The sequence below is a fragment of the Cyprinus carpio genome, chromosome B22, assembly GCF_018340385.1.
Source record: "Cyprinus carpio isolate SPL01 chromosome B22, ASM1834038v1, whole genome shotgun sequence".
Taxonomy (NCBI): domain Eukaryota; kingdom Metazoa; phylum Chordata; class Actinopteri; order Cypriniformes; family Cyprinidae; genus Cyprinus; species Cyprinus carpio.
The window spans coordinates 20840865-20863292 of record NC_056618.1 but is presented as its reverse complement, the minus strand read 5'-3'; the positions used below and the strand labels follow the sequence as shown (position 1 = coordinate 20863292).

The window sequence follows — 22428 nt, the reverse complement described above, 5'->3', positions numbered from 1 at the left end:
GCCTCATCCATGGCCTGAAGGAGGGTGGCGCTCTCAAGGGGTTGGCGATCATAGACCTTCCACCTCCATGCTGAAAACAAAATTCCTCAATAGGGTTGAGGAAAGGAGAATATGGAGGTAGGTAGAGGGTCATGAATCGGGGATGGGCCTGAAACCTTGCTTGAATAAACCTCTGCATGGTGGAACCTGACATTGTCCCACATAATTACATAGGTGACCCCTTCAGCTTGACAGGCTGGCTCAACTTCATTGAGAAACTCAATGAGATGTGCAGCGTTATAGGAGCCAAGTAATGGCCTACGTCCTACAGTATGACAACATCTTCAGAGATAGCTGCGCACATGGAGATGTTTCCTCCACATCGTCCAGGCACTTGGACAGTGGCCCATTGGCCGATGATGTTCCATCCACAGCAACGAGTTTTGGCCAGGTTAAAGCCCACTTCATCAACAACTTGTGATGGTTCACAACAGCATCAAGCATCATTACCTACTAAAAATTATATTTCTGTTAATTCTTTTTACAGTGTTGTTCCAATACGTATGAAGTAGGCGATGCATCAAATAGAATCAGTAATACAATATATAGTGCTGTACCTGAACATATTCAGCCCTCAGTTGTTTTAGCCGGTCATTGTTTCTCTCATAAGGCACCAGGAAAATGTGCTTAATTGATACCTGGTGCTCTTCAAAAGGCAACCTATTGTTAGTAGGCTGAAGGATGCCACACTGGCAATGGTGTCATTATCCTCCTCAATTGCCTGCTTTATTTGTGACAGCCGTATATCATTCCTGGCTCTCACAATTTCCACCACTGCCCACTTCTGCTGGGCGGTCAGCACACGGCCATGGCCACCACTATGGGGTTCTCTGTCAATTCTAAGCATAGAATAGAGTATACTGTATTGACAAAGTAAAGATCATACTGTAAGAATACTGTAACATGTTTGATGAATTTACATGCATTACAATTTACTGTAAATGTAATGGTAAAGCATAATATATATCCTCCACACTTACCGGTTTGCTATCAAAGTTCAATAGAATTTACAGTTGATCTTTTTAGATTTGGATCAACTAATCTGGCAGCCTCTGCCATAGTAAGGCCTCAGTTCACCACATGATCAACGATGATGGCCCACAAGCTCTTACTATTCCTTGCTGTCTATCCTGCTCCATGTTGAAAGAAATTTCCAGTGTTTACACCACTTTTATATATAGTGTCCAATTGTGATTACCACTATGTGAAATCAATTAGCAATAATGAGTATGCATCATGTGTGGTTACATGTAATTTAGATGTTTGTACAAACACACATTTTATTCAAAATTTTTATTTCACATTTGCACATTTTATTTACTCAAAATCCATATACTGCATAGCTAACAAATCAATTTAAAATGTATAGGTTTACCAAACGGTTCAGTGATAAACCATTAACAGCAGTTGGATTAAGTGTTGGTCAAATGTATTTACTCAAATCAGAAGAGAAGGATATCAGCAGAATTGTGAACATTGCTTTGTGAAGTACTTCATGTGAAAGGTATTTTTTTGATGACACACTGATTAGGTGTGGTGAAAAAGTTCATGTGTAATTTTGTGTCTTGTACTTAGTCAATTGAACATGTGATTACATGTTTGAAAAAACAGCCTTTTTGATGATCTGCTTTGAGTTTTGTTCTAACAGTTGTGAGGTTTTACCACATACTTGAGATACTAGTACCGAAGCGATCAACAAAAACTGTATTATACAATAGTTTAATTATTTTTTTTTTTTTTCCCCCTTGAACTATTTCTCTTAAAGGTGACATATCATGAAAATCTGACTTTTCCAGGTTTTAAGTGCTATAATCACGTCCCAGGTGCATCTACCAACCAAGGAAGCTCGTAAAACCCAGTAACTTTCATTTTAGTAAGCCATTTCTGCAAGTGTCTGTGAAAAAGAGCGCGTCTGATTTAGCTCCCTTGGTGACATGGCAAAGGGTTCTCATTATAATACTACTGTCCATTAATCTGTAAGTTTACACCCACGGCGCTGTCTTTTTGATTTCGCAAGAGACAATGGTAAGTTCTAATGCCATGGCGAAAGTTTGAGCAAAACAAACTACTGTTCTATCTTTGGCTGCACAAACGAGCATTGCAGCCTCAGAGGAGGCAACAGAGAAGTGGATTTATTGATTTATTTACTGTATAAAGTTATTTCTGCTGCCACACAGATCTAAAATAAACATGTGATTTATTTCCCAGCAGTTTACCTTTATGGACATAACCGACTGTTTTTGTAACTTTTTTAACATAAACTTCTGTGTGATTGAGAACTTAGTTTAGTACTCACATGCTGTGACAGCCGTTTTCTGTCCATGTGCTTCAGATGTGTGCACTCAGAAAAACGAATATCAGAAGTTTAAACTCATATGGTTTAAAATGCATGATTTCAGCGCGATAAACATGATAATCAGAACCAAAACATATGTTTTAGCAGGTCTGAGCTGGAATGAGGCAGCTCTGTTCTGGAAAAGGAGGCAGGGAGCAGCAGCTCATTTGCATTTAAAGAGACGGCCCGAAAAAACAGTGTGTTTCTGCTTCCACTCAAAATGGGCATTTTCAAAATGATATAATAAATGATCTGTGGAGTATTTTGAGCTGAAACTTAACAGACACATTCTGGGGACACCAGAGACTTATATTAATATTGTAAAAAGGGGCATAATACATCTCCTTTAAGAAATAAGGTCAATACTGATTGTAACATTTTATTAAAATTATTTATTAGTAATTATTTTTAACTATTTTAAATCAAATTTAAAATATAATTATATGCAATCTGTTATATATTATTAAAAGGTATATAAAATATAAAATTATAATTATTAATTAATTAATTAATTTAAAAATAATTTATGTTTCACTTTATTTTGATGGTCCCTTTAACACATTCTGTTGACTATAAATAAAGTTGCACCTACATATTGTAATGTATGGTTTTGGGTTTCGTTTCATGTTCATGTTTTCATGTCTTTTATTTTGCAGTTTAGCCATGCTAGACCTAGACCTGCCTCTGCTTCATGGCCCTGGTCCACCATGGCTCCACTGCCCAGGTCTGCCATTGCCCTATGGTCCAGCCCTCTGCTCCACGGGCCAGGCCCACCACTGTTCTGCAAATCTGAACCTGTTCCCCTGCATGCGCCTGGCCCTCCATCCCTCCCCCATGTTCCGCCTCTGCTCTACCACCCTTCTGGATGTTTTGGGTTTTGTTTCATGTTCATGTTCTCATGTCTTATTTTGGAGTTTAGTCATGTTCCCTGTTTAGTCATGTGATTCCCTTGCCCTCTTGTTATCCTACTATTGGTTCTTTGGTTCATGTGTCATGTTCTCATTGGTTGTCTTAGTCATGTGTCTTGTCTCTCATTGGTTGGTTCTTGTCATGTGACCTGTATTGTTTGATATGAATAGCCCTCATGTTGCCTATGTCCTTTGTCGAGTATTGAACCGTGTAACTTGCCGTTGGGGAGTTTGTGTTTCTGTTCAAGTCAAGTAAAGTCAAGTCTGTTCATTCAAAGTCAAGTCTTTGTTCATTTGTTTGGATTTTGGATTTCACCTTGTTTAAATAAAAGCTATACTTGGGTTCATCACAACTCGCCTTCAGTGGACTGTTTGTTACACATATCTACTAAGTATAACTAGAGTGTTACTAGAGTATTAGTAGACTGATAGAGTTAGGGTTGGATTAAGTTGACATGTACTTATTACTTAAAGGGATACTCCACCCCAATATGAAAATTTTGTCATTAATCACCTGCCCCCATGTCGTTCCAAACCTGTAAAAGCTTCGTTCGTCTTCGGAACACAATTTAAGATATTTTGGATGAAACCTGGGAGGCTTGTGACTGTCCCATAGACAGATATACAAATACACTGTCAAGGTCCAGAAAAATATGAAAAGCATCGTCAGAATAGTCCATCTGCCATCAGTGGTTAAACCGTAACGTTATGAAGCGACGAGAATACTTTTTGAACAAAAATAATGACTTTATTCAACAATTCCTCTCCTCTGTCTCTCCCCACATCACCGTAACGCCATTTTGGAAAACACCTGCTGAACACAAACAGTGTACGCTTAGGATACACAGTCGTGCCACCATAATACGTTTTCTACGTGTATTTGTGCTTATATCTGAAAGAAAACTGCATATCTTTGTGGCACGGCTGACACGGAAAAGCGTACGCTGCCTGCGTGATGCGGGGGGAGAGAGAGGAGAGGAACTGTTGAATAAAGTCATTATTTTTGTTTTCTTTGTGTACAAAAAGTATTCTCGTTGCTTCATAACGTTACGGTTGAACCACTGATGGCAGATGGAGTATTCTGACAATGCTTTTCATACTTTCCTGAACGTTGACACTGTTATTTATTTGGCAGTCTATGGGACAGTCACAAGCCTCACGGTTTTCATCCAAAATATCTTAAATTATGTTCCGAAGATGAACAAAGCTTTTATGGGTTTGGAACGGCATGGGTGTAAGTGATTAATGACAAAAAAAAATATTTTGGGGTGGAGTATCCCTTTAAGTAACTTAACTACATGTAAATAAGTTGACAAAGTTACTTAGTCAGTAGAATGTCTTTTGGACAACCATCACAAAGAGGTAGCAAATATTAAGTAGACAGTCATGCTTTTGAAAACTCATGCTTTTCTGAGTAAATAAGTTTTTTTATTATTTATTTTTATTTTGTTTGTTTGTGAACTATTCCTTAAAAGAAATAAGGTCAACATAGATATCATGTGTTGTGTTTCATACAAAGTTGCATTACTTTTTTAAGTGTCACTGTTTTTTAAGTAGTTTTATCTACGTAACATGTGGAAACAATTTTCACTCAGAAATTTCTGGTAAATTTCACAGACAGTTACAAAGAAACAGCAGGTAACACATTGAATACAATGTAAAATTTTGAAGTATAAAAATTGAAGTAGTATTTTCTAGTAAAATGTACTTTGCTTTATTTAAAACTTTGAAAAACATCAGCAACAACAAAAACAGGGTCTGCGGCTCGCCAAAGTACCGTATTCATGGATTGCCCCATTTGCTGAAGGCTTTTCTACTAGCAGGCCCCATTTAAGTTAATTTGACCAGTGAACCATCAGTTTTCCCATGTGACCCACTGTAGTGTGTGTGAGAGAGAGATGGTAAACACATAAATACATTCCACTCTCTCTCTCTCTAGAGGGCTTTACCCTGTTTCTAAGAGCATCTGTTCTGCTACCGTAGACGTCTCCACTTATTTCAATCTATTTAGCTGCAGAATGACGAGTCTAAAAGTGGGTGAGCGGACAGAGAAAAACAACGCTTGGAGGAGAAGAGAACAAGGAGTTACAAAGAGATTAAAAGTGGAAAGCAAAAAGCAGTAAAGACAGGTGTCATACAAAAAGACGGCAATCACGAGAAGGCATGTCACGACAGGTAACAAACTCCCAAATATTTCAGTCACAAAGGCTGAAAAGCTGCTTCTCCAGGTGTGTTTTGAAAGCTTCATGGATTCACCCAGAAAACTGGGATAGAGGCATACGGGAAACAGGGTTTAATAATAGACAGATCCTTCAATATGACCCAAATAGATATTCTTTTTTTCTTTCTTATAAACACACAGATACCATTTTCCCTGCTCAGTCGTGGCCATTTTGAGTCTTACTCTTACGAGTTCAAAATAGGACTTTCTGTGCTCCATAAAAACATACAGTTTGCATGCAATTACTCAAACAACTTATTACAGACAGTAAAACAAAACACTGGCTGCATGTTCAGAGTAACAAATGACATTTTAATAACATGTTTGTATGAGGAGAGAGTTCAAATAGCAATAAATCCTTCAACTCAACAATGTGATTGTATATATTAACATGTGTAGTATATAATTAAAGAAAGCGGGAACAGTAATATATATATGGTGCGTGCTGAGGCAAACTGTATTTCGGTCTGTCTGGCATGTAAAATAAATATTTAATTCTTTCAACACAGAACAATACAATATAGTTGTATATAATATATTTATTTTTAATTTTAAATGTTATTTTATTGTTTTTTATTTTACTTGCTATTTTCTTATTACATTACATTTACTTGTTTTATTTTTAATTCATTTATTATTTTATTTTGATTTGTATTATTTTATTTTTTGTTTTTTTTTTTTACTGGTTATTTTTTTTTAGTGATTATTGTTAGGTAGTTTTAATTTTATTTTTATTTTAATTTTATTTTTATATTAAATTTAAATTGTTTTATCTTAATTGCATTAACACTTATTGATATTTTATTCATCATTTTATTTTATTTTTTTCATTGCATTTGCAGCCATGAAAGCCACATTCAGAATTCATTAAAAACCACAATTAATGCAATAAAATATTTGCAAACAATGCCACGTATACACATACATATAATGTATGTCAGGAGATCCCATATTCATTTATTATGATTTTATTTTAATGGTAGCTATTATACTGGGAACTAAGGTTAGTATGGTAGAAATACATCAAAATAATGTCTTACACCTATCATTGTTTATTTTTTTGTATTTCTCTGCCAGTTGCTGGCAACGGTCTTGACGCGAGTCTTGTTTGAGTGTTGTTTACTGATAATATCGCATAGTTTCCCTGGGAACAGAGATATTTCCTTATCTGCATTTCCATAAATAAAATTATGAGTAATCCATGCCTTTATGCATGATAAGACAACAAAATATGACCAATTCACAGTAAGTTCACTGAAAAAAAAAAAATAAAAATCATGCATTGGAACACTCTGACTGTCCAACACTAACCGCTCAATCATCGCTGAGTGTTCCATTTTCTGACCTTTTGTAGGATTTCCAGTGGGTGCCACATTAATTATTAAGCTCTATTTATAGGACCCTATTACCTACTCCAAAAAAAGCCTGTCAAAAGCATGGGTTTTTAGAAATGTAGACGTTGAGATGAATTATCTGTATCATCTTTCCTGTGGCGTTGGTGGGTTTTTGGATTATTCAGAGCCAGTCTTTCATCCTGTGACGTACCTTTTTAGCCTTTCCAGAATTTCACACTCAAGGCCATGGGCTTATTTAGATGATGTGTAATTAATGTGGCTGAAATTATGGCGCACACTTACTATGATTGTCAAAGAGATGAAGCAGTACAGACATAGCAGCTATATTGGTTTATGGGTCAATGACAAAAGAAGATGTCTGAGATGATAAAAAGAAATATTGAGATTGGTTTCATACATTGAAGATATTTTTGTACAAAGATTATTATACTTACTATATAGATATTTACTATGTTATTCATTTTTATTTTTTTCATATCTTTCATACTTTGTGTGTGTGTTTCATTGAAAGAAGTCTCTTATGTTTGTCAAGGCTATTTATATGATTAAAAATACAGTAAAAATGTGAAATTTTAGTATAATAAAAAAATTAAAATGTTGCTGTTATTCAAATTAAAAACATTAATTATTTTATTAAATTTATCAAAAGTATTTGTAATTTTAGTAAAAAGTAAAATGTTTTCCTAAAAAAATATTAGGCAGTAAAAACTGTTTTATTAGAACCGATAGTAATAGCTGAGCACCAAATTACTGGAATAATTTACATTTTAAAATATATTAAAATAGTAAACAGTTCTTTTAACTTGCAATACTATTAAAAAAGCAAACAAACAAATAAGTATGATCTTTCCAAAAAATATAAGGCAGTAAAACTGTTTTAATAATTGAGCACCAAATTACAGGAATAATTACCATTTTAAAATATATTAAAATAGAAAAAAAAAATATTTTTTGAACTGGAATAATATTTAAAAATTAGTACTGTTTTTACTGTGTTTTGTTCAAATTATTACAGCCTGGGTGAGTATAAGGACTTCTTTAAAATTATTTGAAACATTTTGAAAGTTTTGCGTTTTCCTTTTTGCCAAATAACACAGGAGTGGTTTTTGAGGTTTAAGTTTTTTTTTTTTTTTGTTTTTTTTTTGTGAGTGTAATTTATTTGTTGTTTGTTTTTTATCTCTAATTTCTTAGTTTCAAGTAGCTTCCATGTGTAAATGTGTTTACATCTGTTTATGTCCACCCGGCAGGTGTTGTGTTGCGCGCCTCTAGGCCCCAGTCACACCCCCATCAGAGGGATTTCTCAGGCCCACTGTGGCTTATTCTAATTACAAAATGGGTGAATTCTCCTATTAATATCCGTTTTAAATCTCACTGAGCACTAAAAGGTCATTATCCCGGTCCCGAGAGTGTGGCACGCTCAAACGCAAGCACATGTGGGCCTCGGCCAGCCTGGAGTTAAATCAAAGGGATTTACGTCGTCCAGCGCTGTGAAATCATGTAGATCTGACAGCTCTGGGAATTATGGGTGATGGCTGTTGTACCGAACGGAAACTTTAATTACAGAAAACAGGCTCGCCGCCCGTGCTAATGCTGAATGCAGACTTTTCTGAAGTGTTTAGGTCAGGTTGCACACCAACAAAATGCTACACGTGTTATGTATATTTCAGTATAATTTAATATTTTTGGCATCATGTCTTCATTTCACTACATGGTTTTATAATACAACCTCTGATTATAGTTCAGTGTAGCTTTTAAGCAAAACAAATGTATCTGGTTATTATGGGAGACCAGTTCAGCCATGGGGAAAAAATAAATAAATAAATATGGTAATTTGCAACATTTTTACTTCACAATTCAGACTTTTTCCCCTCGCAATTCTGAGAAAAAAAAAAAGAATATTAATAATTGTGAGAAATAAACAACGAAACTTTTCTTGCAATTCCGATTTCGACTTCACACATTTTTGACTTTTTTTCTCAGAATTCTGATTTTACATCTCGGAATTCTGAGTATACATCTCACAATTCTGACTTTGTCTCTCAGAATTCTGATTTTACATTTCGGAATTCTGAGTGTTTATCTCGCAATTCTGGCTTCTTCTTCTTTTCTTTTTTTTTCTCAAAATTCTGAGTTTGTATCTTGGGATTCTGAGTTTCCATCTCGCAATTTTTACCTTTTTTTTTTCTTGTACAAGTTTATATCTTGTAATTTTGACATTTTTTCTTAGAATTTTGAGTTTATATCTCACATTTCTTGCTCTTTTTTTCTCAGAATTGTGAGAAAGTCCAAAATGAGAGACTCAGTAAAAAAAAAAAAAAAAACTCCATAAAGAAATCTCTGCATTACTGTTTTATTTATTTATTTATTTATTTATTTATGTTATCCTGTGGTGGAGACAAGCTTCCATAGGTCATGGTCGAGGCCTGTCGGGCACTGAATTTTGTGGTTAAATGCACTGCTAATTAAGCAAAAAGAGCATAATAAATGTAGAAAATAATCATTTTAATCATTTAAATTCACATACAGGTGCTTGTGGGCATTCAGTTTAAGGAATGATTTCATAACAAAAGTACTCTTTGTATAGGGTTTCTTAAAAGCACAGGCTAGCGATTATTTTCGATATTTATAGAGTTAATAACAAGCAGCAACATGGGTCCGGCCCATTTTTTTTCCTCTTACTTTAATGCATTTTAAATTATTGACTAGTTCTATATATATATTTTTTTTTTTTTGCTATTTACGTTTTTGGTTCTATATGTAAGCATATTATTTAGCACTTTTTTTATCCACAGTAACACTTATTAGTAACTTTCAATAATAACTTCAATAAGAAACATGCTTAAAGTGTGTAATTTCTGTGCAACAAGCAGCACCAAAACCGAATCGCAAAAATAACACTCATTGGTTGAAGCAAAGTTGCTATGTTGCAAAACACGCAAATATTACTTTAATTTATGCTTTATCCTTTATTTAGTCTTTGTATTTAAGCTATCACTTTGAACAGATCAAAAGTTAATGTAGATTCAAATATTAATATTTATGAATGTTTCAGACACTATGAATGTAAATTGATTAATGATCTGTTGAGCATTTTGATATCATTGAAAGTTACTGTAAAGTGTTACCAAATCCTGCACACCAAGGAAAAACCCGTCAAATCTTTAATGGCAACATTTAGTTTACACAAAAATTACAATTCTGTCATAATTCACTCCATATCATGTCATCTCAAACCTGTACAACATTCTTTTTTTTATGATACACAAAAAGAGGATATTTTTTGAAAAATGTCTGGTTTTGTTTGTTTTGTTTTTTTTCATGTTTTTGTTTAGTGAAAGTCAGTGGTGTCCAAATCGTTTTGGACCCCATTGACCTTCATTGTATGGACAAAAACAGAAGAAGGTAAGCCATACAGGTTTGAAACAACATGAGGTAAGTAAATGATGACAGAGTTGTCATTTTTGGGTGAACTATCTCTTTAAAGTCTCTACAAATCTGTAATTGTCTATCGTTTCTTCTTCTGTTTAAGAGATTTCCTTCGTTTGACGATCATCTCATATAGTTTGTCCATTCCTTCATGAAGACCCTCGCCAATGATGGCGCAGGCCGGTTGGACGTGATACGTGGTGGAGGGACTCAGTTCATGGAGGGCCAGGTGTTTCTCGATCTCGGTGACCGTCAGGGATTTAGGGAGGTCCTGCTTATTGGCGATCACCAGCAGAGGAGTTCCTAGGTTCTCCGCGAATTTGGTGACTTTATGCAGCTCCGTCTTGGCTTCCTCAAGTCGGTCGACATCTACGGAGTCCACCACGTAAATAATACCGTCCGTACAGCGGCTGTAGGATTTCCATAAGGGTCTCAACTTCTCCTGCCCACCGACGTCCCAGAAGTGACAGCTGATGCCTTTGGCGGTGCCATTGCTGAGTTTGATCTTCTCAGTGTTGAAGCCAATGGTTGGAACGGTGTTGACGAATTCGTTGAACTTTAACCGATACAGTACAGTGGTTTTACCGGCCGAGTCCAATCCGAGCATCACAATGTGCAGGGACTGGAATGCAGCAATGTTGGAGAAACCGTTCCCCATCTTATGATGAATGTATAACAATCAATAAATCACATAGCAGCCTTGAATCTACAAGCATCTGAAGACCAGCTTAATGCTTCCAGGCTCCCGATTCATTGGTTATTTAGCTTTCAAACTTGATGACTTGGAGACTGAAGGAAAAACCACCAGGTTATGATCCTGTAAAGCGATCCAAAAAACATGCACTGTAGAGGCACCTCAATGTGTTAATGGTCCATACTTATCCATGCAAAGCCATAAAAGCATCCTTGATCTCCATTACACATGAACCCAGGCAGGTATGCATGGTCTGTCTGGGAAGGGCGTTGGGTTCTCCTCCTGTTTTCAGATGATATGTTGTGCTGCAGACCGCAGACCTCCGTTTATCTCCTCTGTATGTTCACGAAGAGCCCGATCAGATTTCTTCCCCACGCAGCATAAATCAGAGACAGTAAGGTCAGGGAGCAAGGCGTTTCCTCAGTGGTGATAAAAACAAGCCGACAGTGAAAGTAGATGGAGGTTTCCCCGCTGTGCACTGCCTCACACTGAAGCGCTGCTGCTGCTGCTGTCTGTGCGTGTGCATGAGGAATACAAATCTGTGTGAACTCCTCCCACACAGCGAAGCAGAAGCATGGAGACACCAGTTCATAAAGTCACTTCACCACACCTCGTGCAAAGCCACCCCAAGTACATCATGAGACATTTAAAAAAATAAAATAAAATAAAAAAACACTTTTTAATGCTTAAGCTTTTATATATTTGAACTAATATTTTTAAAATATTTTAATATGTGTATTTTTAGATATTTATTCTGTATAAAATGACTAATATTACTTTATATTAGTTTCAGGTTCTTATGATTGTAATTATGATTTTAAAAATTGTGACACCTATTTATTTTAAAGGAAAATTTATTAAAATCTTTTAATGAATATTATGGTGAGACATATTTACCCATTAGACTCAAAACTTTGTATAAAATCTTTATAAAAAAATTAAATAAAAAATAAATAAATTAATGTGAGTCTGCTGACACCTAGTGTAAAAATACATGTATAACAACCTCTTTTTCCAGTCCTGATGGTTAATGGTAAAAATGAACTTGGCTTGCTGTCCTCAATGGAGGCTCAAACCAGAGGCTCGGCTTGAGCTCCAGGTACAGCCTCCCCATTGTGGTACTACATTGAGAGAGAATAACAGAAATAGAGGATGAGATGGGGAGATGGGGAGGTGGAGGGATGCCGGAAGAATTGATGTTGGGACGGTGCAATGAATGCAGCTTATATAGGCTCAAAATGATGATTGACAGGACCGAATGATTAGGCTCCTCCCAAACCTACATTTGGAACTTCATTTAAAATGTGTGTGTGTGTGTAACTTGTAGCTACAGTTGTACATTTGTCAGCAGATCACTGAAAACCAGCCATGGAGAAATTAAAGAGATGTATTTGTGATTATAAAACTTTAATTTACTAAAACTGAATGCTATGTTATTTATTTCAAGTTGTTTATTGTTGTTGTTGATGCTGTTGTTATTCTGTGAGGGAAAAATGAATCATACCCAGACGGATATATATTAAATTATGAATAATTACAATATTTTTAAGAATTTTATTTATCTTTGGGGAATTATTTCATAATCTAAATATTTACTCAGGATTGTTGACTGCCAAAACTGTAGTATTACTTTTCTACCAGTAGATGTCAGGATTGCAGAAGTTCACAAAAAAATAGGATCCTCCCCAGAACAAGTGAACATCAATTTAATTTCTTCATAAGGACATAATGTTTTGACCAAAAAACTTTTTCATCCACATCAATTGGCGTCAGTTTAAAATTTAAGGCTATTGTATCCGTGATCATCAACAAAAAACAGAATAAATTATAAAGGAGCGCACTTTGTTTTGAAAAAAGGTCACTTTCACCATAAATACTAACGCCTGGTGTTCATAATGTCAATTAGTTTTGTCATTTCTGACATTATTTTTAGATGACAGTTTACAGAGTCTCACACAATGTACCTTACAGCACACACACAAAGGCTTTAAGCCAACTGAATCCAGTCTGTCTGGATGTGTGTGCACGTGTGTATATGTGTGTAAGGATGTCAGTACAAAAAGGATTTAGGGAAGAAAACAAAATAGTGAGTTCCTGCCATTCTGACAGTCCTCCAAAAGGAAGGAAAGGGCTCAGGAAGGACTATGTGGGTCTTACAGAGAGGCTAGAATGGTTTATTGTGGCTGAACAATTCAATCCAGATCAAAGCCGCTTCACATTTAAATGGTCCTCAAAGAAGAGTGAGACTTCAAAATAAAATGCTACATACTAGCTAATATGTTCCAAAACCAAGCATGCTGCCTAACTAAACAGCATTTTGAGGAAATTAAAATTTCAAAAGGTAACCAGAACATTATGTTTCTTTCTAAGTTAGGCCCTGTTCTAAATGGCACAGTTCTTGTGCACTTTTGGTCTTGAGGACTTACAATGGCTGCTGTGCGCGCATGTCCTTTAAGTCCACGAGGCCGTAGGGTGTCGCATTCGTCATTTTAGCGTTCAGAAGGGTGCGCGTGAGCGCTCCTTTTGCGGTCACTATGCTTCCTCGATGCGCACTTCTGCTGAGCCTGCAAGCCTGAGAGCTATGCCGCCGACTTCTACCCAGCAGTCAAAGCGGCATTACATCACGAAAGTGCAATCTCTGAGGAAGACTATGAGGGTTTAGGGTGCCATTTGGGACAGGGCCTTACTGTTCCTCATTTTAGTCAAATTTTAAGAGTCCCAGAATGCATTACAATGAGTTAAGTGAAAAACAAATTCATTTGGCAGACTGAAAAAGTTAGACTTTATGCAATATTGCTGTGTGCTATATATTTTATGTTTATGTTAAGTAATTGTAATAGGCATTATATCACAGAATCAGGATAGACTAGAGTCAATATGCTTTTGTACATTTTAAATGGACAGGTTCTAGATGCTAATTAGTCAAGACCATGTTAATACAATACAAATGTTAAACTAAATATTAACCTAAGTTTAGTAAAATGTCAGGCGTGACTTTTTTTATTAGCTTAATAAAATAATGATTCAAAGAGTTCAATATTTTGATTATAGCCTATAGTAACTGTAATAAAAGCTGTAAGGTACATAAGGTGTGCTAATACAGTTTGCACCACATACAGTATTAGACAATATAGCCTCTCATTCCTTAAGTGTGGCATGTCGCATTTCAGTAAGTGTTATTCTTTCAGAAGTTATTGACTCGTATAGGAAGTGAAGTAATGAGGAAATGTTTTAAGACAGAGGACACCGGGACTCTAACTGCCTGAGGTTGCACCTTGTTATAAATGAGCTCAAACAGGTCCATGGCCTTTAGTCCTTCCTGTCCACTTCGACAGCTGCTCCAACAGCCAGCAGTGGGGGAGAGAGACGAGGGGAGTAGGCCAACACACACACACACACACACACACACACACACACACACACACACACACACACACACACACCACTTTTTCTGTCCCTCGCTCTGGCACACACACAAATGTGCCAAGGTGGTCTCATTGCTGTAAACACCAACTATCATTTCTGTCTAACATACTTGTCACATCAGTCTAATCTATCTATCTATCTATCTATCTAGATTTTTTTACATTAGAATATTGTATTTGACGATTTCATTAAAAGTGTTAAATGTAAATACATTATAAATTCTATGGTACTAAACATGCAACTAAATCCCAAAACTTTAACTCTAACTTTGGCCCTATTTTTCCACATTATTTTTCAGTAAAGCAAATTTTTCCACGGTAGACTAAAACAGCGGAGGATTTTGGATCTTACAAACATTTCAAGCTGAATATTTCAGAGCTTTATAGATGCCAAGGGGACATAATCCTCAGGGTTAATATAACTCCTGCTGCTCCAGAACATCTTGTGTTCTTTGCTCGCTATGGAAACCAGGACCTCCTCGGGGAGTTCCTTTGAGGTTCCTCAAAAAACTGCAAGGGAACAAACCCTACAATTCATATTTTTCTCCTTTTAAACATCCTCTCACACTTTTGAATGAGAAGCGGCCTCTTACGATAATGTGTTTTGACGTACAAATTTGCTGTCAGCAGAATCTTCTCATCTCCTTTCTGTTTTACCCACAAGAGCTCTTGCGTGAGTAACAGGTAGATGAGGAGCAGCATTAACATGCGGAGAGGGTGCGTAGCCGAGCAACAGGCCTGAATGGGATGTGCTAATTGGTTTCTGCTCCCGTGAGGCTCATCGATTTCGTATTTGATGATGCTGTAAGATCAACCAAGACACGATCAGCGTTCTTACATTAGATCAGGGGTGATCAACCCTCTGGAACCAATGGCGTATCCAATTAGATTTCTTTTGTATCTCAACTGTTTATTGTAAAATTTGGTTTATTTTGTTATTTTACTTTTTTTTATATTTTTATTTTGTTAATTATAATATTTTATATTATTACTGATATGTCACTTACTTAAACTTATGCTTACTACAGGGTTGCCAGGTTTTCACAACAAAACCTGCCCAATTGCTACTCAAAACTAGCCCAAAACTAGCTCAATTGAATTTCAAGGGGCGTCCCCATTAAAAATTGCATTCCGGGGGGTACAATACACTTTTATTTTGGCAGGGTTCCCTGATAAAATTTGCATTTCAGGGGGTAAATATTGTTTTATTGGGGTCCCTTCAACCTGCGGACATGAAAAACAACCCTGTGAACTATAAACTAACAGTTTATATACATACTGAAACATGTTTTTGACTACTACAAAACAAAAATAATTGATGAATTTTGTTATGAAAAAACATACTCTAATAATCTGTTTTATTTACAGCTTCGGGAACATGTTTTGTAGCATAATTTTATAGCTCTTTTTTATGTTTCCACTTCAAGGATTTTTAGGAGCAACATCTGTGATAAAACCCCTTACTGCCTGTCTTGTTTACAATCCTTTTCTTCATGTTTCTCTCTTACCCAGCATCTCCCACACCATGATAATCTCTCTCGTTCTTTCTTTCACTCAGGTGTAATACGGTCCACCTGTTTTCCACAAAGTTCGGCCAAGCAGGAAACTCATGTTTTTCACAACAGATGCAAGTGCACACCAGAGACACTGTCTTCCCCTCACCGCTCTGAAACTCATTATTCTGCTTTTGAAACAGATGGAATCAAGTTGGTTTGTGACGTGCTGAAAGTTATAAAGCGCTTCATACATGACTCAGTACACGTACTTTTCTAATAAGGCCTTTGAGGCTGTTTTGTATTGAGAATACAGATAAATGGCTTTGAAAGACATGATGCTGAAAAGAAAGGTAAAGAACCTACATTATGTATTTTAGCACACCAATGCTGCACCAATGAATCTGTTTTGTAACAGAATGCTGTACTGTAGCCATGGTGTCTTGGGACTTAGCTTGCTAATTTTCCCTCTGTTTCATGATTAACTTCATCATTAATTTTCTGCATGCACAGCGCTTATTGTCTTGGCACCCACCTCCAAGTCGAGACTGAATAAGAGTTTGGTTTAAGTAACATATTTTTTTTTTTGTGGTGAATTGTTGTGATTAATGAAGAAAAATGGTGTGATGAGATCATCAGTAATTGTTGCTTTTTCTCTACGGTGCAGCACTAATCTGAGGTAGGGTGACTCTCAGGAAACACTGCCATGTTCCTCTGCCTTTGTAACACTGTAGTATACTTAGAGTACTTATTATTTAACGAATATATTTAACTGAATGTAATGTTTTCAGAAACTTAATTGCATATTATTGTAATAATTCAAACAAAAATTAAAATTTGCTGAAAATGTACTCACCCTCAACCCATCCAACTGAATATGAGTTTGTTTCTTTATCAGAACAAATTTGGAGAAAATTTTGCATTACATCACTTGCACACCAATGGATCCTCTGCAGTGAATGGGTGCCGTCAGAATGAGAGTCAAAACATCTGATAGAAAAATCACAACAATCTACACAACTTGTGTGTTTGTAAGAAACAAATCCATCAAGCCATTTTAACTTTAAATTTGTATGCATTATAACACGTCCTCCAGTGAAAAAGTCGAACCCCTGTTGCCCCTTGGCATATTTGTTTAGAACCACTTTGGACTGTTTTTGCTTGTAAACAGTGCTCGATCTGTGCGTATTTATCTCCTGATTCAGACTAGATGACTTTTACTGGAGAAAGCAATATTATAGATAAAGGACTCATATTTTAGTTGAAAGCAACAGTTTGAAGTGAAAAATATCTGTGGATCATTGTGATGTTTTTATCAGCTGTTTGGTTCTGATGGCACCCATTCACTGCAGTGGATCCATTGGTGATTGATTGATTGATTTTATTATTTATTTCTTTATTTTTTAACCAAAAATCTAATAATTTTTATACTAATCTTTAAATCTTTAAGTAGTATATATCAGGTTTGACACTAAACACTGTGAAAGGAAACATCCAAGGTTATTTTATGTTTCATTATAATGTGTGAAGGGTATGAATTTTAAATTACTGCAACAAGGTTAAAATAATTTTGCTTTTCAAGGTTAGTAATGATACATAATTTACTTGGCAAAACTATGACTACATAATAGGTTTAGAGATGAGGTCCAAACTTCAATGTGACCTCATTTTTAAGTCGACTTTTGTTCAGAATCCATTTCCATGTGATCAAAGAAAAATATCAGTTTGTTTATCTGTTTCATATCTGTTTGACACAGACAGGCTTCAGACCTCGGTGAAACATCATTACTACACTCAAAGTCACAACTACATATCCCCTGAAGGTCAGGACACGCTACATGCCACATCTCTCCACAGTGTCTGACAAATCAAAGCATGTCACATTAGTTCAAAACCCATCGGGAGCCAAACTCAGCATGGAATACATATTTAATCAGCTGATATGTGAGTGGCCTAAAGGGTTGTCCCAGTGACAGACTGTTGGCACAAGAGAGCTCATTTCTGTCACACAGATCGAGGGAATTGAAAGAAATATTGGAGTCCATCACAGGTCATTTTTTACAACAGTCCACCAGCCTTATGACCTGACCTTGTGGAGTATTTCTCAAATTAAAAACAAATGAGATTAGACTGAATTCTCTGTTGCTGCAATAAAGCGTAACAGCGACCACTCACTTTTTCACTGACCTTGCTTCTAGTATTATTCTCGTTATTTTTTATTTTATTTTTTTCCATATGGTGTTAAGAAAATTCAGTAAAGTGTTTCAAGCACTGAAGCAGCCAACAAGCTCTGAGACATTTAATCTGAATCAAAATCATTTTGAAATCAGAAAGAATAACAAGACTTTTTACACTAGAACCCGATTGCATTATTCTTAGGGCGTAAAAAAAAAAATTTCTTTCTCCATCTCAAAAGGATGTTTTCCCATCATGAAATGATGCAGTTTTCCAGATGCATTTCTTTTTTTTCTATTGTCACCCAGCGTTTGCATGTGCTGTGTAATTATGGAAATAAGCTCTGTTGGGCCAACTCAGCGAGCACGATCTGGACACCTCGTGAAATTGGAAATGAGTTAGCGTCGCTTGCCTGCCACAGATTTAGAAGATAGGAGATCAGATTCAAAAGGATGCCAGAGAAGCGAGGGGAGTTGCTTGTTGGGTTTTAAGGTACTGAAATACGTTTGTTATTATTAAAAAAGGTCAAAGCTGTTAAATGTAAACAGTTTCTTCTGAAATGAAAGTTCTTAAAGACAACAACTAATTGAAATTGGCCCTATCTGTTTGCTTAAACATCCCTTGTTTTATTGTGCATAATCACTCAGTGCATAATACTGTTAAAATATGTTTCATCTAAAAGTATAACTTTATCTAATAAAAAGACACAGTACAGGTGTACCATGTACAGTGATCGCATCAGATGACAACAAAAAAGGTTTTGAATGTTTACCATATTAATGTACCATATTTAGATTTACATTTATGCATTTTAGCAGACGCTTTTATCCAATGCGACTTACAGTGCATTCAGTTTTTTTTTTTTACCAGCATATTTTACCATATATTTACAAAGTACATCAAAGAATCATGTGTGAGTACAAAAATAAGGTACCATGGTATTTTTTTAAAAAAAAAAAAAAAAAGTATTTCCCCCTATATATATATATTTTCATGGTATATTTCCCTATCATCTTGATGACAGATAGATAGATATATTACAATATGTATGTAATAGCAGAAGATAAATGTGTCTGTATGTTATCTGTAATATAAGTCTCAGGTGTCCCCAGAATGTGTCTGTTAAGTTTCAGCTCAAAATACCCCACAAATAATCTATTATATAATTTTGAAAAAGCCTATTTTGAGTGGAAGCAGAAACAGCTGTATGAGAGCATGTTTCTTTAAATGCAAATGAGCTGCTGCTCCCTGCCCTCTTTTCCAGAATATAGAAGTGCCTTTACAGCTCGTAACTACTAGAAAAAAACATGTTTGGTTTTGATTATTATGTCTGTCGCACTGAAATCACACATTTTAAAGCCACATTAGTTTAAACTTCTGATAGACCGTTTTCTGAGCTCAAACATCTGTAGCACACGTATAGAAAGTGGCTGTTTTCTGACGATTTGTGCTACCCGCTCAGATTGTGCTACCTCCCATTAAACAGATAAGCAGCACAAATCAATAGCAAAAAAATATATATTATTAAACCAGCATCTTATTCATGTGGTTAGGGGCCTTTTTTTTTTTTATGTCCATAACTACCCCTACCCTTAACCTACCCCCACATACCTACCCTTACCCTAAACTTAACCTTAAATCAATGCAAATATATTTTTGGTAGCACAATCTGATGGGTAGCATGTTTCGTCGGTACACCTGCACACGGGCATGTGAGTACTAAGTTCTCTTTCACACAGGAATTTATATTGTTATATTTCACATGTTTTTATTTAACAGTCGGTTGTGGTTGTGAAGTAAACATCTGGAAAAGGAATTGCATGTATTAGATCTGTGTATTAAGTGACATCAGCATAATATACTGTACCTATACTGCTGTCTATGCTGTTAATATGACTCAAACGATAAAATAAAAGCAGAGAATCACTTACTGCTCTGGACTGATTAAGTTCTATAGCCTTAATAAGAAGATATTTCTTACTTGAATGCTGCTTTTAAATGCTCTAACGTTAGCATGCAGGTAAACATGGCGATAGTGTGCGGGTCACTCAGGGCGGTGTCTTGGCTAGATTATGGCAATGTCAATCAACACTAGTGGGTGGGGTTGTTAAATTGTGATGTCACACTTTACGAGTACGCTGCTAATGATATATGGAGATTTAAAAAAAAAGGGAGCGAGTGGATTTTTTATCATTATAGGGTGGTTGTGTAGCTACACACACCAACACGCATTTATGTCCAGTGAATTTTGCATAATAGGTCCCCTTTAATTCAGCTGTATCGTTAATGTTTGCACCTTTCACTGAGAGGATGGATTCATCCCCACAAAGAGGAGCAGAAGGAGCTATTGATTTATTCTTCTAACTGTTATCCGTCCGCTGCACTCTGCGGGATGAGGAGATGTTAATTAAAGGGCTTTACTTTAACAGCAAGGGCAAGTCGAGCTCTCCCTCTCTCTCTCTTTCATATTAACTTTCCATTCTGAGTCTGTTTCTTCCACCTGCACATCATTTACCTTCAGCTCTTCCTCACAGGACTAAACCATCCAAACAGGAATATGAATAAGACAGACCCGGCTCACGTCAGCTGCTCCCTCAGGAGCCGTTTATGCTGTTTTACTGCAAGATTGGGTACTAAACTAGGCTGTTTACTCACCTTTTATTGCTGCTATGAGACAAACGAGTGTTAATGACTCACAGGATGCTGGGTATTCAACTCGGAGAAAGGAAATTTAAATTCGTCCCCTACCTCAGGCTGTGTGTATGTCCTTTATAAGGAAACCGTTACTCCTCACAAACAACTGACAAGCAGCTGTGTGTGTGTATAGAGGGTTGTCATAGAGACAGCGCATTATTAAAGGAGTAGAAAGCAATTACCGGGGAAACATATGCTTCAGTTTTCCTACATGTGGAAATTATGAGCCAAACATTGCATAAACACAGTTTAAAGTTCGAAAAGCTCGTCTTTAGCATATTAGCGTAAATGCCAATGTTAAGGTGCACTCTGTAATTTGCTCCCCAATGAAACATTATAATACATTAAAAATTTCACTTTTGTTTTGATTTTTTTATCTTTTTATTTTTTAACATTTCATATAGCCTAAATACATATATCATTTTTAAAAAAGATCTTTTTTGTGTAAAACTTCAATCAAGAAACAAATTGAAAAAAAAAAAAAGTTTAAAAATGGTTTTAAAATCATACTTCAGGTGTAATCCCAGGATAGTAGGTATAATAGTATAGTAGTACATTATAATAAATGTAGGATAATAAATTATCTTCTGTATAGTAGGCATAAAAAACAGTGTTGCAAAAGAGTATGTCCAAGTACATAGTATTCGAAAAACAGTAGGCGAAACTTACTACTTCTGGCAAGATTCTGCAGTGTACATTTAATTCATACTACCCATTTGCATACTAAATACAACATACTTTTTTAAACAGTTGTAAAGTAAGTTCAAACTCAAATGCAATACCTACAGTAGTCTATGAGATTTCGGACACATCGATGAAGTGGGTTGCTAATTTGAAGTCACATGACCAATCAATTTCAGTGAAAAAAAGTTTGACTAGTGGGGGTTGCTACAAAACTGATCCCTGCATGTATTGTATTTCACACCATTTAAACCACAAATATAATCAAGTCCACATTATTTTGAGACCTTCACTGTGTATTAGTTTTTTGTTCAGCTTCTTTAGAAAGCCATGACCTCTTTAGCCAATCAGCCTCAAGCATTCACCCGTATCCTGGCAACCATTTGGAACGTTTCCCTGCATCCTGCTGTGTGGCCTTGCCACATTGCCGTGGATACGCACAAGCTCTCAGTGTCAGCTGCTCATTGTGATGTGTAATGCATTGCCGGAATGCTTAATTAACCTAATTTTGCAATGGATGCCTGTGACAGACAATTATGTCATCAGAATCATGTATGCGTTTGATCATTAGCAGGAATGCAAGCTTATTAAAAGGATGGGAGTCGCATGACAGGAATATATTTCAGAAAGAGCAAATTAAACCCTCACGATGGGTTCTTTTGTGTGAAAGAAAACCAGAATTTGGAGTGTTTATTTGGATGGTTGGCTGATCCATTTCCACTGAATCAACAGTTTATCATTTCTGCACCTTATTTTGCATCTGCGCTTGAATTTCAGTCACGATCTATGGTCTATGAAAAGCGAAGGGTATAAAATAAACTGAAAAGTGAAGAAGAGCTTTGGAGGATCATCATCCTTTGCATCTCGAGAAGTTTTACTCCTCAGAGAGTCCTCATGCTTTGAAGCCACCAACATGAAAAGACTCCATTAGATGATGAAGAAAACGGATCAAAAGCCTTTTTCTAAACTTAAAGCCCAATAT

At 36.0% G+C, this 22428-nt stretch overlaps 1 protein-coding gene across 1 annotated transcript; it reads right to left on the bottom strand.

The window, feature by feature from the left end:
• Positions 1–9188: 9188 nt before the first annotated feature.
• Positions 9189–11598, bottom strand: LOC109075018 (ADP-ribosylation factor-like protein 4C). The gene has a single exon (XM_019090999.2). The coding sequence runs from the start codon at positions 10940–10942 to the stop codon at positions 10364–10366; it is 579 nt and encodes a 192-aa protein (XP_018946544.2). The 5' UTR covers positions 10943–11598; the 3' UTR covers positions 9189–10363.
• Between the last annotated feature and the right edge of the window lie 10830 nt (positions 11599–22428).